We start from the raw sequence: 17,073 nt of genomic DNA on the forward strand, positions 1-17,073 counted from the left end.
CCATTCAACAGCATAGCAAGAGCATGACTAAGTAAAGGACAAAATGGAAGTTATAATGATGGGCTTCATCTAATAATGGAAGACAGTCTTACTGTAACCAATTAGCCACGTTTGTTTGATACCAGACTTATGGTTCACCTCTCCTGGCAGGCAGTGGCACTCAGGAAATGCTGTCAAACACTGTCACGGGAACAGTGTTGAGGCTCCCCATCTACCCCACCGCGAACAGCACTGGAAACTTCCTTTCTGCGGTTTTGGAAAAGAAACGCTCAATAGGGGCAGCTTCTGATTTCTCTTACAGGACCCAGATGTGGATAATGCCAATGGCTTGCCAGTCAGCCCTGAAGTCTCCTCAGATGCCTCATAAACACTGGAATCACTTCACACGTTTCTGAAATGTGACTACCTCACAGGAGGAGCTGACAACACTGAGTAACCGGAAGGGAGGAACACTTAGCCCACTGGAACTGGGATAAAGGTTGCCTGGAAGGCAGGAGTGCCCACATCACCTGGCACAAGGACTCCAGGGGTCTTGTCCCTCCTCCTAGATGATGGACAAAACTGGCAGATGTCAATCAGAGAGGGGTTTGTTTGGCTGCTGTTTGTTGTTCACTTGATGTGGGAGTTAAACTTCAGAATAGGAACCAGTATAAAAGTTAAAAGGGGAAACTGTACAATACTCTAGGGGAAAGGAAGAGTTAGCAGAAAAAATATTAACTACTTTTTAACCAAAATAAATAAGTAATAAACCCACTAGGATAATTTTTTTGACTCTCCCATGTAGGCTGAAACCTCTTAACAGAAATTTCTTCTTGAGGCTAGAGGAAAGGAGGATCAAGGTTTACAGGGAACTTATAGCTTGAATGAAATGTCTGTAACATCTCAGAAACTCCACCAGGGTCTTCCCCCACCCTCTGCCCCCTTTGCCCTGGGAAGCCAAAACCACACAGCACTCCTGAGAACACACTTGCCTCGAGGCAGGGGAGCTGAGAAACCTAGCCGCCCGCCACTCTGGCGAGCAACACGACACAACAGTATTTTTAGGAGGAAGAAAAATAGCTTTTCACTTCAAACGACCAGAGGAATTTAAGTAGGCCGCGTGTAATTACATGAGCTAGTCTGGTTATGACACCGCCTTTAACACTTCCACTCTTGCAAAAAGTGTCATGAGATCTCTGTTGACCACAAGCTCCAGGGGACTTGGTCTTCGGTGAGATCCACCCCAAGGGGAGAGCCCAGCAGGACAGCGCCCCCTGCACTTTAGACATGGAGAAATACAACAAGGCCATCTGCTCATGGTAATCCCTGTCACAGCCCAGATTCCCCTCCTAGCTGCACCTGTCACAGGTCTCAGACTGTTAGCTCTGGCAGCATGTATCTGCCAGACTGATGAGGTTGTGTGACAACCCTGAGAGCAGCCACTCCACCCAGGGAAGCTTTCTGCTCTCAGTCCAGGTTGTTAACGTGACCTATAAATGCCTCTGAGGCAGTCCAGTCTGCGATCGCAGAATTTGGGAGGGAGCTGGAGGAGAACCCTTATCTAGTCCCGCCACTCTACTGATGAAGTTCAGTTGCTCAGCATTACACTGTGAGAGCCAGGCCTGCAGACTGCAACGTCAGTGCTCCTTCTTGTTTATTCTTTAAACAGACTGTTATTCTTTGAAGGACTGCTATGGAGTCAGGCAGTAGGCTCAGATGAGGCTTTTTTAATTCCCTCTGGGGCTGAAAGAACAGACGAGACAACCTCAGATGCAAAAGGTGTAGCTGTTCCATGGCTCACACTCCTGTTCTCACGCTTTTATCATATGTGCCTAAGAGCCGGGGGCTTGTGGATTTTTTTTCCTCAAAAAACATACAATCAACACTACATGAGAGGAGAAGACATGCAAACAACTTACGGGTGATGATGTAGTCCTGGGTTAGGGTCTCGGCTTGTTTCGCCTTCCGCTGGGTTTTAACCACACATAATTTTGCTCCTCTGAGAGGCATAAAAGCAAATTATTTCCTTTATTTGGTCTTAGAAATGGAACATCTACATCAAAAGCATTAGATACTTTTCAGAACACACACTGGTACGCTGTTTTGTGACTTTCTGAGAGATGGCAACAGATGGGGCCCCAGTGGTAAGGGATTAAAACTGAGGGGAAAGCAAGTCTATCAGCCAGTGGTTACAACAACAAAAAAAGGGTTGTCTAGAGCACAGGGTTTAAAAAAATTCCTATAGCAATTGTTTACAAAATTAAGATTCTAAGGAAATATTAACAAAATTTACCCTTTTCACCCTTAAAGGGCAGTGTTCAAATTCTTGTTCATGTCCTAGATGGATGCAATATGGAGGTCTACACCCCAAGTGGCTTATGTTCACATTTCAAACACAAGAGTACAAGCGTCAGGAGTGTTCACCTAGCAGTGTTGCACAAGCATGGGTGGAACACACAAAAACTGCTTTGAACACTTGTCTTCTCAACAATTCATACCTAGCCCTCTCAGCAGAGGCAAATACAAATAATCAAATTTCTTAACACAGGGATTTCACAGAAAGCAGCTTCCAAAAGTACTCATCATTTTCTCAGATGAAACAGGCTCTCTCTCTTCCTAATTACACTGGCATTTTCAATTTCCATATTTAACACACACACACACACACCCACCCCCCAAAATCTTACTAGTCCTTAAGTACCATAATGTACATATAATCTTATTTTATAGGTCTAGGGCTCCAAATCCAGTTTAGAAAACTCTGAAAGAAGTTGGGGCTGTTTTTATTTATAGCAAAATCATGGCCACTTAATATTCATTAACAAAAGATGACTTTCCTTTCCAATCCCCAGAAAGGAAGTAAGATCTCAGAATAGGTTTTAGGGTATGTCAGTGAATTTCGTATGTGAGTGGAAAATTTCAGACCTTGGGAATACATGGAGATTCTTGATTTTGGCATTTGGTGGACCAACGATAAAGTGAAAAAAAAAAAGTGATGCTGTTTCTTCCTGCCTGGCAGAGGATAACACATGACGTGCAAACCAGTAAAATGCTGAAAGTCAAAGAAAGCATCGAAATGGAAGAGCCATTTCCATTCCCCGTAAATGGTCAGGTCCTTGTTTTGCTAATCCCTTACATGCATCACTGCTAACACCACTGTCCAGGATGGCACGCAGAGTGGGCAAGCCCGTTTCCCCCCTTGCTCTCAACATTTCAGCTAAAGAACTGCAAATCCCCAGGAAACTTCCACTTTGAATTCAGTACGGATTAAGGGTGATACCTAAAGCCTCTTTAAAGCACAATATAAGATGTTTGAAGCTTTACCCTGTGCCAGCTGCATTTTCTAAAACGGTGGATTCCTCATCAAAGGGGAAATTAAATGAAAGCAGGGGTGAAAAAAAATCCTTCCCTCCAGTTGTTGTCATCCATCTGAAACAGGCAATACTTTATGAAATACCTCTGACTCTTGTTGGGGTCATAATAGACTTTAGCCAATCCGTTTCCAGTTCCAACCATGATCTGGTTCAGTTTGGGATGCCACAAGCAGCGGACAACACTCTGTGAAGAAAAGGCACTTGTCAATTAAAGAGGCCAAAGGAAAACAGAGAAATCCTGCTAGTACTCTGATGGCTTATTTACTAAATCATATATATCCTACTAGTTACCAGCAACTTTAGGATGCTTTCTTCTAAACTATCACTCAAGATGTACTCTTTAAAGTTCCATTCCATCACTGATTATTTGTGTGAAACCCTATAAAATTAAAAAAGATGAAGGTAGAATTTGGACTGTCTGGGTGGAACCACAGCTCTATTTGCAGTCCAACTTCCTGTTTATGCCTTTGAGGAAGGCAACAGATGATGGCTCAGGAGTTGGGTTTCTGCTGCTCACATGTGAGATCTGCACTGAGTTTCTGGCTGCTGGCTTTGACCTGGGCCAGCCCTGGCTGTTGGAGTGAACTAGCAGATGGAAGACACCTCTGCTTCTGTCTACCTTATCTACCTCAAAAAGAAAAAATAATTTTTCTTAAAAAAAAAAGTTCCCTTCCTGAAAATACCCTCTTTTCCTGATAGTCATGGGACCAAACAGTAAGGTTTCCCAGCTCCATTACCATCCATGTGAGGCTGGCACCACGCAGTGCTGAAGCCACAACATGCAGTCATGCTTCCCACCAGAACAGATTTAGATCTCTGTGTTTCATGCTTCACACACACAGTATATCCCTCTGGATAGCAGATTGAGGCCAGGTGGTTACTGTTTTTAGTTTATAAAGATCTAAATCTCATAGTTTTTTCAAACAGCACACATACTTGTAGGCATATTATAATCTCTCCCTATCTATGAGATAAAGCAGCAGCACAACAACAGAAGGAGAGCAGTGATGCAGAATACACAGACTCAGTATTAACCCAAATGGAAAGCTATTTGAGAGAAGGTTCACTGGCAGCCACGGTCCTCTGAAGCCATTACTGCTGAGAAAAGTAAGCAGAGCTATGGGGTCACAAAGAACCATGAGTTCCCAATGAGAACCACAACTTGCTTTTGTCTGTATCAAGAGGGTAAAAGTGGGAGGGATACTATGAAAAAATTAACCAGAGAAAAAAGATGAAGCCAACAATAGTGGGGCAGAAACACCACATGTCAGGCTCTGCAGAATTCACTCTAACTGAGCAAGAAAGGAGTGTGGAGGTATCAATTCAATGCTCCTTAATAATCTACCTATTGTCAAGCCACATATGGAAGCTAAGCATAAGTATAATAGTCACATTTTCTTCCCTAATAAAACTGCCCACGGTTGGTAAAACGGAATAAAGTGTAGCACCTGATTATGATCTGAAAATGTGAAGAGCAGCCAGACTTCCTGATGCTCCACCACTAAGAATAATTTGAGGACCATGCCCAGACCACAGAAATTTCCAAATAGTCACTGGCAGGTAAATGGAAACAAGAGAGTCATAAATATGACTTCACACAGTCACATTTATGTAATTCTACCTAGGACAAGCTCACCAGCACCAAGATTCAGTTCTTTCAGTCTTTGCTTCAATTTCATTCTTTTCATATCACCCTACATAAATGTATGCTCATGACTTTCCTTTCCTTACTCTTCTTCTCATGGCATACAACACCTCCGAACACAGTATGTGATCTGCTTATTAACAATGTGTGTTGCTTGCCACCTTCACTGGAACATAAGCTCCGTGGACACAGATCCTGATGAATTCTGTTGGAGGCTGTATGCCTGGTGCCTAGATTAATGTCTGAAGCTCAGCAGATGGTCACCACTTACATCCTGCCTCAATAAACTGCTCTGCTAGGTACATGTGAAGAGAATTTTTAAGGCAAAAATCATGACTCTCCATCAAGACTAATCTGATTTATCCATATCATTACATGGGACACTCGGATATCCCACAAACGTAGCTGGTTTAGTTAGTTCCATCCTAATGTGGACCAGCAGAGAGGATGGACACGATGCAATCTGCCAGAGAAGAGAATGAGAGGGGTTTTCAAGGACCCAGAGAAATCTTGAAAATATAGTGATCCCTCTCCCTTGGTTCTCTAGAGGTCTAAGCAGTCTAAAATTGCTGGTTCTGAAATACATTTTCAAGTGAGAACTGAAAAAAAAATCCACAATGTAGGGCAGCAGGCTACCACCACTCTCTTCCTCCAGGGTGAGGGTCTACATGCTAGAGTCAACTGCCCAGGCCAACAGACCCTTGTCTGACTGCTTTCCGGGGAACCCAAGCACCTCTATTCCTGTTCAGGCACTTTACCCTTTAGGACTTAAACCTACACATGGCTGATCAGCGTAACTTCTTCTGGAGGAGCACATTTGCTTCTCTTTCATGTCAAGGCAGAGAGAGGCAAATAAAACCCCTTGAACTAAACAGCCATCCCAGAACTCTGTCCTGTGTGGCGATGAGTCAAAAAAGTAGCTAAGCAGGGACCTATGAGCTGCAAAGGATACTTAAGTCTCAATTGCCCCAAGACTGGTTATTAATCACATACTACAGAGATTCCAAAAACACAGAATGAAGAAACAGAATTCAAAGTTAACGGTGAGTAGGCCTTTTTTTGTGTTTGTTTATTAATACTTATTGTGTGTTTGGCTAACCTTTGTAAACTTTACAGATAACGTGGCTCCACATTTTGTCCTGCCAAGGAAATGCATCTTACAGCAGTGAGCTGGCCATCTGCCAAAGCAAATAATCCCTGAGCCAGGGGCAGAGCTGGGGAGCAAGCAGGACTGCCATGCTGCTAACTTGTCAAATAGACATACCAGTCTTTGCCTAACAAAGGCCCACGTGCCTGCTAGAAGCCTAAAGAACCCTCAGCAGACAAACGAGCTATAAATAGAGTGTAATCACTCAATCAACCAACCATCCCAAAACTTCCTTCACCCTGTTCTTTACGAGATGACTCTTTTGAGCTGGGGACTTGACACCCTCAGACCTGCTGAGTTACTGAGATGGCAGCTCCCGCAGGGGTGGGAGCACTCCTGAAATGCAGGACCCCAGAATAACATCAAGACGTGTGATTTCCAGGGGGCAAAGGCAGAGTTCTCCCATTTTATGGTAAGATTCAAACAGCAGAAAACCACTGTAGCATAAAGGACTAGAATCTGGAATTAGTCTTTTGGTGTTAATCTACCCATTTACTTAATAAATAAATGAATAAATGTTTTATTTTTACATGAATCTACTTCATCTTACAAAACACGTTGACCCACAAATGGCTTCCCTCAATTTATAAAGCCAAATTCCATTTCATCACAAAATCAGGCTCATTCTTTGGAGTCAAACTCCACTTTGATATTACAGTCTTATAAATGGGCAACGAAGAGTGACCATAAACTGCCCCTCAAGAAGAACTTGGCTCCAGCAGCAGCCTCTAGAAACAATGACCAGACCCAGGAGTAACACACAACAGCACTGGAAGGAGCAACAAACTCTCACCGTGCCCTATACAAACACCTTTCCTGTCTGGAGAGGCCAGAGGAAAATACGGGTTTGGGTCCAGGAAGATGGGAGCATCACATTCAGTCAGCAATATTAAGATATCTGTTGACTGAAACAAAACAGGGATTCTGCCCTACAAATGATACTTCAAGAAGTTCTCTTGACAGAAAAGAGGAATAGCACCTACCAAAACCAAAGGCAAAGGTAAAGAACATCCCAGTAAAATGACAACAGAAGATTAAACCAATGAACAACCCATTCCTAAAATGACAGGACCAAAGTAACGCCCATGTATATTAAACTCTGAATGTAAATGGCTTAAGCTCAATCAACGCCATAGATTAGTACACTGGATTAAAAAACAAAACCCATCTGCTTAATTTCTGGAGGAGACACACTTCAGCAAAGATCAGCGGAAACTATATCACATGGGTTTTGTTGTTTTCTGTTGTTTTCATCTCTTCAAAACACTTCCTTCTGATTAAATCATTCAATGACTCGTAGATCATGCAGTGGCATCATTTTCTTCAAGAAGGTTCTTGATTTTCATTTCTTCAGCTACACATTAGTCATTTAATAGCATGTTGTTTAACTTCTTGATGTTGTTAACTTCTTTTTTCTCCCGGATGTTGATTTTGTTTTGTGGCTCTTCATTTAAGGGGATGTATAGTAGTCGTGTAATGGAGACTGTCATATCTAGTAACATGTCATTTAACTTCAGGCATTGTCAATTTCTATTTTTCTTTTTATTGTTGATTTTGTATCATGACTTTTCATTTAAGGGGATGTATAGTAGCTGTGTAATGGAAACTGTCATATCTAGTAACATGTCATTCAACTTCATGGCATTGTAAATTTCTATTTTTCTTTCTATTGTTGATTTTGAATCATGACTTTTCATTTAAGGGGATGTACAGTAGCTGTGAAATGGAGACTAACATTCAGATATGAGGATGTAGGGTGGTATGCATTTCTACTTCCAAAGATGGACTTACAATGAAACTGTTCACTATATCTTGACAATAGGATTCTGGACTCTCTGCCATTGTCTATGCCCGCAATGATGGACATATGACTGAGTATGAAGAACTATATGTTAGTAATGATATGGAGGAACTGCGGGGGAGGGAACTGGGAAGGGGATAAGGGAATATGAAACTGTATTATAAAATAATAACAATAATAAAATGTTTAAAAAAAACAGGGATTCTGAAATTGCCCTTTAAAAAAAGTGAAAAAGCTAAAAAAAAATTCCAAACAGTTTATTTCCTTGGGTAAAAAATTTACTTTTAGAAGCTAAAAAGGAGAGAAGGAAAGACAGAAACAGGTTTATATTTTGGAACATACTGATGAGAGAGCTATTAGGTATCTGGAATTTTACGCTTTTTAATGTAGTTTGAGGGGCCTGGCGCCGTGGCCTAGTGGCTAAAGCCCTCACCTTGAACGAGCCAGGATCCCATATGGCTGCCGGTTCTAATTCCAGCAGCTCCACTTCCCATCCAGCTCCCTGTTTGTGGCCTGAAAAAGCAGTTCAGCAAGACCTTGGGACCCTGCACCAACGTTGGAGAACTGGAGGAAGTTCCTGGCTCCTGGCTTCAGCTCGGCTCAGCACCGGCCACTGCAGTCGCTTGGGGAGTGAATCATCAGACAGAAGATGTTCCTCTCTGTCTCTCCTCCTCTCTATATATCTGACTTTGCAATAAAAATAAATAAATCTTTTTTAAAAAATGCAGTTTGAGGTCTCACAATACTACTACTAATACAGCTCTCAATTTCACTCCATGTCACAGATGAAGAAACTGAGGCTGTTAGAATAGATAAATTTCCCAAGGTCACATCACTTATACAGAGGAGATGGGATCAGTTGGCAGGTTTCTCCAACTGCATGGTTCATTCCCTTATTTTACTCACAAGGCAAAACCCTATTTGGAAAGATGGGAAGGAAGGGAGGTAGGAGATTTTTAATCATTTGTAAAGTCATCTAACCCAGAAGTAGAAATCTTAGCAAGTTTATATTTTAAAGCAGATGGTATTACTAAAACCATAAAAGAAAAAGCCTCCTAGATCTCACTTCACAAATGTTACTATAAAAGACAACAAAGCCTGTGCAACATCTTAGATGTCTGTAATGCATGTATCCAAACACCACCCTTAGTCTCTTAGTCTACATGCTAAAAGAAGCCCTACATCGTTCATAAGTTTACACCTTAAACATGATTAGGTTGAGACACTATTTCCTGATCTTTCCCAGCTGCTGACCCACACTGTAAACCAAACTGCATCTGGTTTGTTTTTTTTTTTACCATATAGTACAAAATGGATAGGTTAATTTAGTGATTCCTTGGGAGAATGAGCCACTTTTCTAAAATAGTAGTAAATAAATACACACATACATACATAAAACAATTTCAAATTAAGGGTCTGCCATCAGCCCATGCAAAAGACGGTCACACAGCTTGGCAGACCAGAGGACAGGCAGCCTCAGAACGATGGACATTCCCAGGACCATCCAATGCATCTGCACAGACATGTGTGCACCCTTAACCCCAAGGTTAAGGATGTGTATCAAGATATGGGCCACAGAAAAGTTTTTAAAAGTCAGGTAAAGCCAGAAGGGTACCAAATCAGAGCTTTGTTCATGCTTCCACAGGACCAAGATTTATTTAATTCAAATAAAAGAACAAAAATGTTTTCTACATTAAAATATTCAACCAGGGAGATGGAAGAATCAGATGAGAATTGTGTTGTCTTCTCCAGGTTATCAGTTTGGTCCTGGTTCCCTCCACTCTCTCAAAGCCTTGCTTTCCCCAAACTTTGAATGACTCTCCAGAATGAATGGGCCTTGGGGGCTGGGCTGCCTCCCTTTCAGTTCAGGAAGCACACCGGGTGAGTAAACTTCAGTCCTCAAAAACAAAGCAACAGGTAGCTGTTGTCCCCAGACTTCTCTCAAACTGAGCACAAGCCTGTCCCTTCTTTCTCCTCTATATTCCTCTACTCAGGGAAGGTTTGCTACAGAACAGAGTTGGAGCAATGGTCATTTTTTTTTGCTGGAAATCTCACCAATCTTCTCCCTTTCCTGTTCCAAATCATTTCCTTTTCTGATAAGCCTGAGAGCAGCCTTACAGTGAACAGAAAAAAAAAAATCTACAGCACTTTTACAAATGTCAGGATGGCTATAGAAAAGTGAGGAAATGTACTACTTTGCACCAGCCATAAACAGTTGGTGCAATGCATGGATTCAACTTTTAAAAAATTGATGTCTAATTACCAGATTAATTTCCATCAAGCCCATGTAAAATGTTTATTAAAATCAATCCACTTATGGTCTGTGCTTTGAAATTTAGGTAACCGCTAAAGCAGCAAAAAATCTGGAACCTGGTAGTTGTCCCTGGCACTAAATGAATCACATCTGTGTCTGATAATAAGCTTGCCGAAGGAATTTCATCACGAGAAAAAGTTCTCAAAGAAAACAGGTCTCTTGGGCAAGGAAATTAAATGCAATTTTCTTCATCTAATTCAAAACACTAAATGTTAGCTCCAATCCCGTTACTTAATGAGAATTTATGAAGGCAAAGAAAGCCCAACTGACTGAAGAAAGACTGCAGTAATTATCCTCATTAACGACACTCCAGCAGCAGCAGACTGAAGCTGGAGTCCACAGGGGGGTGGTCGCCCTACAAGGCACTCCAGCTGGGGCTCTACTCAGTGAAGGTTCCCACTGCTGGCACAGGGTGGGCTACAGGTGTGCCAAGACGTGCAGTGCCCCCCCCCAATCGCTTTTGGCGAAGAGGAGTCCTGCCTGCTGTACCACAGGTTCTAAAAAGGCTTGGGAAGCACTATGAATGGTCATGTTTTGCAGTCTGTTCTACACAGATCCAGGCTGCTTTATCCCTCATTTAAAAAACAGAAATGAGTAAAACTATAAGAAGCATCAAACTTTTGTTTATATGAACAAAATGTATAATCCTAATTCTCTAAGATTAGAAATGTCTGTGGTCAAATCTTACAAATCAAGTATTGAAGCTAAAAAAAATTTTTTAAAAACAAACTACATAACACATGTAAAACTTTATTTTAATACAGTACAGGTGAAGATGTTTTAAATAACATGACAATCTAGCCCTTTGAGAGTTTTACAGTTCCTCCTCCCACAAAAATATTATCTATCACTCAGAAAAGGAAAAACACTATCCTGGGATATATGCTAATTAGAGACCCCCTTCGTCCCCACACTATATATAATTGTGAAAGTTCGGCCTGAGTTCTGAAAGAACAGCTGGAAAACTTATTACCATAGACTATTTATCAGATTCAGGTCTGGAGAAGAAAAATTGTCAGAGAATCCTACATGAAGGCCTTTACTGGCGCACCAGTGGGATGCTTACAACAGAGCACAGACATTATGACATGACTCTATTACATGTTTACACATAGGAACAATGGTATGCCACTCTGAACATTGTAGGTATCTGAAAGTTCAGATTCTCTTCCTCCGCCATCCCCACCCCTCTTATTTTGCTGAGGATGTAGGGATCTCTTCCTCAGGATTCTGCTCACATTAGGCAGTGTTTGCCTCATCACCCAACTCAGCCACTCATAACAATCATATTTACACAAGGAAATATAAGTTTAAATACCTAATAAAATATCAAAATTCAGGGTAGAGAAAGGAGGGGAAAGTTACTATTTAATTAAAAAGGAAACACTGACTATTCCTATACCTCAAGGAGTAGAGACATAGAAATAGATACTTACTTCCAGCTCCCTGCTTGTGGCCTGGGAAAGCAATTGAGGACGGGCCCTGCACCCCTGTGGGAGACCCAGAAGAGGCTCCGGGCTCCCGGCTTGGGATTGGCTCAGCTCCAGCCATTATGACCACTTGGGGAGTGAATCAACGGACAGAACATCTTCCTCTCTGCCTCTCCTCCTCTGTATATCTGACTTTGCAATAAAATAGAGAGAGAGAGACAGAGAGAGAGAGAGACAGAGAGAGAGAGAGAGATTTACTTACAAATACTGACATCAGGGGCTAGCACTGTGGCAAAGAGGGTTAAAGCCATTGTCTGAGACACTGACATCTCATATGAATGCTAGTTCAAGTGCCAGCTGCTCTGCTTCTGATCCTGCTCCCTAAAAATGTGCCTGGGAAAGCAGAAGATGGCCCAAATACCTGGACCCCTGCCTTCTACGTGGGAGATCCAAATGGAGTTCCAGGCTTTTGCAAGTTCATCCCCAGCCATTGAAGACATTTTGGAGGCGAACCAGTGATGGAATATTTCTCTCCCCATCATTCTTCTCTCCTCTTTCGCTACTTCCCCGCAAAACCTCTGCCTTTCAAATAAAATAAATATTAAGGAAAATGATGGCATCAACAAGGTCCAGACTTTTATGGGGTTGAATAACACTAGACTATGGATTAATAGTTATTAAACTGGACAAGTTCTTTTTTTTTGGGTTTTTTTGTTCATGAAGCTGTAGTCAACATGTGATTGGTCTTTCATCTCACATAGTAATTCCAAATGAGATCACTGTCAAATATTTGACCACGGGAAAAGATTCTTCACTCCAGGCTTTGAATCTGTAATCCCACCATAAATACTATTTGAAAAAACAGAATGCTGGTTTAAAAACAAATCATATTGCTGGCATGGATTGGCTCATGCCTTGCTGGGTGGGACACAAAGATTAGTCACTCCTCACCATGGTATTGAGGATTTTCCTGCACAGCCCCCCACCCAAAAAAAAAAATGTTCTGCACATTAAATGTCGACAAATGTCTTGTTAGAGTTACAAGCTAGTCTAGATTATCCCAGAATCTGCCAAGATCAACAAAATTATACTTCAACACAACAAATGGCTAAATGCTAAAATGAAATAGACATGAGACAGCTGAATGGTACCCTATAGCCTTTTCAAGGTATATAGCAGCCAGTCCGGTCCTGTATATAAACTAAAGTTGAGATGTCAATGAGCTAATCATAGGTTGTGGTTAGGACTTGTTTTTTGTTATTTTGTTCTTTGATTTTTTTTTTTTTTTAAACATACTGGTTGCTCAGAACCATGTCAATTCCATAATGTTGCAAATTGCTGTTGATGTTATATTGGGACTCTTAATTGACTGTGATGATATTATACCAGCTCTGACTTCGGACCAGAAATGGTCTCCCCAAGAAACTGTTCAACCCATCTGGACAATAAGTAGCTGGACTCCATGCTTAATATATGTTTGCAAGGAAAGAATCTTGATTGAATTTGAACTGTAATGCTGCATCAAGGTGGAGGAATCCACCAGGGGGGAGGGGAGAGGGAGGGGGATTCCCAAAGCCTATGAAACTGTCACATAATGCTAAATATTAATTAAAAATAAAAAAAAAAATAAAAAAAAAACAAATCATATTAAGGGAGACTAGAGATGCAGAAAAAAAGTGGTAAGTGTATCAGCATTTGTTTCCCATTCTAAGGAAGCATGATTACATTTTTAACAAAATATGATGTCAAAGTCCAATAAATAAATTTTTACTTCAAAGCACAGTATTCTTTGCAAAATAGGTCCGATGAACAGATCATATGCCTTAACAGTACAACAAAAACAATTTATATTCATTAGAATGTAAATTACCAGTATTTTAAGCATCTGCAGTAAATTTGTGTTTCCTTTGCTGAATTCAAACACATTTATTTTTAGTAAGTATAAAAATGGATCATCTATCTCAAGTTTTAAAGATGCAAAGTAAAATGTGTACTTCTTTCATAAAATATCAAAGGAAACATTTATCTCCCGAAATTCCAAATTAATCTAAAAAAATCTATTAATAAAAAAAAGAAAAACAAAACACAAGGGAAGATGAGAGAATAGTCATTACAGTAAGTCTCAACAAGAATATGTAATTAAATGTAACAAAAGGTAAAGTACAATTAACAAATACATTTCACTGAACAGCCACAATATGCCATGTACTGTGCTAATAAGCACGGGGAATATGATGCTCTTACTACACATACGGCACCATTAGTCCTGAGGAAAGCCTTACTCCAATCGGGTCACTAGAGAATTTACAAAAAGCTGAGGGTAGGAGCAAAGATAACAGAACCACTGAGAAAATATGATACACAAGGAAATGTCAATGAAGAACAAGCTTATATTACGTCCTCTTTGACATCAGAAGACTGCGCAGTAACTTTACAATCTTGAGGAAACAGGATGTTGGCCAGCTGCTCTTCAACTCCATGAGGACTATAGGAAAGGATATGGGCTCTAAACATGAGAACGTGAGGCTTAACATGAAGAAAAAAAACCAAAACCCTTCAGGGAGGTTGTAAAATCTTCTGTTAAAGCAAGTCTGATTTTTACACAGAATTAAGCCATAGATCTCGCATAGGTAAAAAGAGACAGATTCTGGAAAATAACATTGAGAACCAGAACAACATGTATTCAACTACACTGGTGGCAGCTGTGTCAGGGCAACACAGCAGCAGAGTAAGACATGACTCCCATTGGGATCAATGACATGATTTTATTTCCTACCATATGGATGTCCATCCAAACGTGCAACTAACTTAGCCACTTCCTCCCGGGGGCATCTGCTGCCATGTGTGCTGTTTCCTCTTGTGCTTCCTATCACCACGGTAATGCCAAAGAGCTTCTGGTCCTCAGAACCAGAAGAAAAACAATCCATTGAGTCTCTCCCTCCGAATGCTGCACAGAGGCACCATAGTCCTGTCTGAGGACTCTAGGAAGTAAGCAATGGTTGGTATGGCAGAAAGAAGACCAAAATTCAAAGTATTCCTAAAGCACAAGCTTGCTCCACTCCAGTTCTCCACCAGCATAATAATAAGTAATATTAAGATAGTAATTGATGACAAATATCAAAATTTTAAATAAGAATAGGGTTTGTCAAAATGAGATTTCCTTTCAACACAGGTGCCATAAAGCCTTGCATAGTTCTGTAGTTGACACCATACCTCAGTATTTTATTCATTATAGACATCTTATATACTATTTTTGTTACATAACCTTTCACTGATCACAGAGTTCTTGGGTATCCCATTGAATTCTGCGTTCGTGGTAAGTGTCTCTAACTTCACCTTAGCCCTGGCCCTTTCCTTGACTTACATGTACTCCATTCTGTTATACACAAATTCACTTAAAGTGGATCACAGAACTAAATGTTACACAGAAAATTATAAAACTCTCAGGAGAAAATACAGAGATAAATTCTGCAACCTATGAGTTAGTCAAGTAATTCTTAGATGACACAATAAAAGTATACAATCTACAAAAAAAAAGGATAAACTTGGCTCTATCAAAATGAAAAATTGATGCTTTGCAAAATATATTGTTAAAATAACAACAGGTGGGCCCAGCGGCGTGGCCTAGCGGCTAAAGTCCTCGCCTTGAAAGCCCCGAGATCCCATATGGGCACTGGTTCTAATCCCGGCAGCTCCACTTCCCTTCCAGCTCCCTGCTTGTGGCCTGGGAAGGCAGTCGAGGACAGCCCAATGCATTGGGACCCTGCACCTGCGTGGGAGACCCGGAAGAGGTTCCAGGTTCCCGGCTTCGGATCAGGGCGCACCAGCACGTTGCGGCTCACATGGGGAGTGAAACATCGGATGGAAGATCTTCCTCTCTGTCTCTCCTCCTCTCTGTATATCCGGCTTTCCAATAATAATAAAATCTTTAAAAAAAAAAAAAAAGAAGAAGAAGAGGAAGGATCTCAGAAAGTTTCCAGGCCAGGAAACTAAAAGATGAGATTAAGTTGGTATAAATTTTTAAAATTCAAAAAGATTTTTTTCTCTAGTTTAATTCTTCACTGAATCATAGGTCATACAGCAACATCACTTTCCTCAAGAAAGTTTTTAATTTTCTTTTTCACTTCTTCAATGACACATTGGTCATTCAGTAGAACGTTATTTAACTTCACATTGTTGTAAATTTTCTATTTTTCTTCCTGTTACTGATTTTGTTTTATGGCTTTTCATTTAAGGGGATGTATAGTAACTGTGTAAGAGTCTATCATACCCAGATGTGAAAAAACAATACAATAGGCATCTCTACTTCCAAATCAAAGATGGACTCTCAATGAAACTATATATATATGAAATATATATGAAATATATCTGGACAATAGGAGGATGTACTGTCTGCCATTGTCCAGATACACTTAGCTGACACTGGCAGGATACATTTAAATAGCATAATGATAGGCTTATGACTGTTTATAAAGGATTCTAATATTATAAAAATATAGGGGAAATCAGTGGGGGGTTGAGGAGGGGATGAAAGAAATCTCAGAGCCTATGGAACTGTATCATAAAATAATAATTAGAAAAAGAAAAAAACTTTACTTTGTAAATTCAACAAACAAAAAGACTAACCAAAAAGAGGAAGCTCTCATCTGCTGATACGTCACTCAAATGCTCACAGCAGCCAGTGTTAGGTCAGGCTGTGGTGAGGGAGCTCAGTCCAAGTGTTCCAGGTAAGCCTAGTAACCTAATTCTTGGCACTGTTACTGATACCTTTCAGGTCTACATTAGCAGGAAGTCAGAGTGAGGAGCTGAAGTCATGTATCACACCCGGGAATGCTGAAGCAGGACACAGGTGCCTTCACCAGCATATTCAACACTCAGCTAAGTAGCAAACTCAGTGCAAAATAAATCAAAACCTATGCAGCATCTGGAAAAAATTTACAACACATACGATTTTTAAAAAACTAGTCTTGGATTTCAAAACATGCAAAATTTCAAAATTAACGTATCTTTTGATTCTGTTTCCACGAACTTTTGCAAGTACCCTCGTACCAAGAGTAAACCCCTGTGGAGTTGGTAGGTTTTTTTTACCCCCTCTTCTGCGCTCAACTGTACTGTTTAAATCCTGAAGATTATTGTTCATTCTGAAACATTCGTAACATGATACCTTTAGGTTCAGTGAGCACCAAGAAGTAATTTAGTCAAGTCTTGGTGATACTAGCCCCTCCAGTTACTGTCCAAATGACATGTATATGGGTGCTGGAGCCATGGTGCAGTGGACTAAGCTTCCGCCTATGGCACTGGCATCCAATACAGGCACTGGTTAGAGTCCCACCCACTCCATTTCCAACTCAGCTCTGTGATTAAGGCCTGTGAAAGCGTCAAG

General features: G+C 40.8%; 1 protein-coding gene across 1 annotated transcript in view; it reads right to left on the reverse strand.

Moving 5' to 3' along the window:
- The window catches only part of WDR70 (WD repeat domain 70), a 226,324-nt gene that overhangs the window by 22,795 nt on the left and 186,456 nt on the right, over positions 1 to 17,073 (reverse strand). Inside the window, exons 15-16 of the mRNA XM_058680126.1 lie at positions 3,437 to 3,537; positions 1,899 to 1,978 (exon numbers count right to left, since the gene is read on the reverse strand). Of these exons, the coding sequence (XP_058536109.1) occupies positions 1,899 to 1,978; positions 3,437 to 3,537 (181 nt within the window). The remainder of the gene's footprint in view (positions 1 to 1,898; positions 1,979 to 3,436; positions 3,538 to 17,073) is intronic.

Source organism: Ochotona princeps, chromosome 23 (assembly GCF_030435755.1).
Source record: "Ochotona princeps isolate mOchPri1 chromosome 23, mOchPri1.hap1, whole genome shotgun sequence".
Classification (NCBI taxonomy): Eukaryota; Metazoa; Chordata; class Mammalia; order Lagomorpha; family Ochotonidae; genus Ochotona; species Ochotona princeps.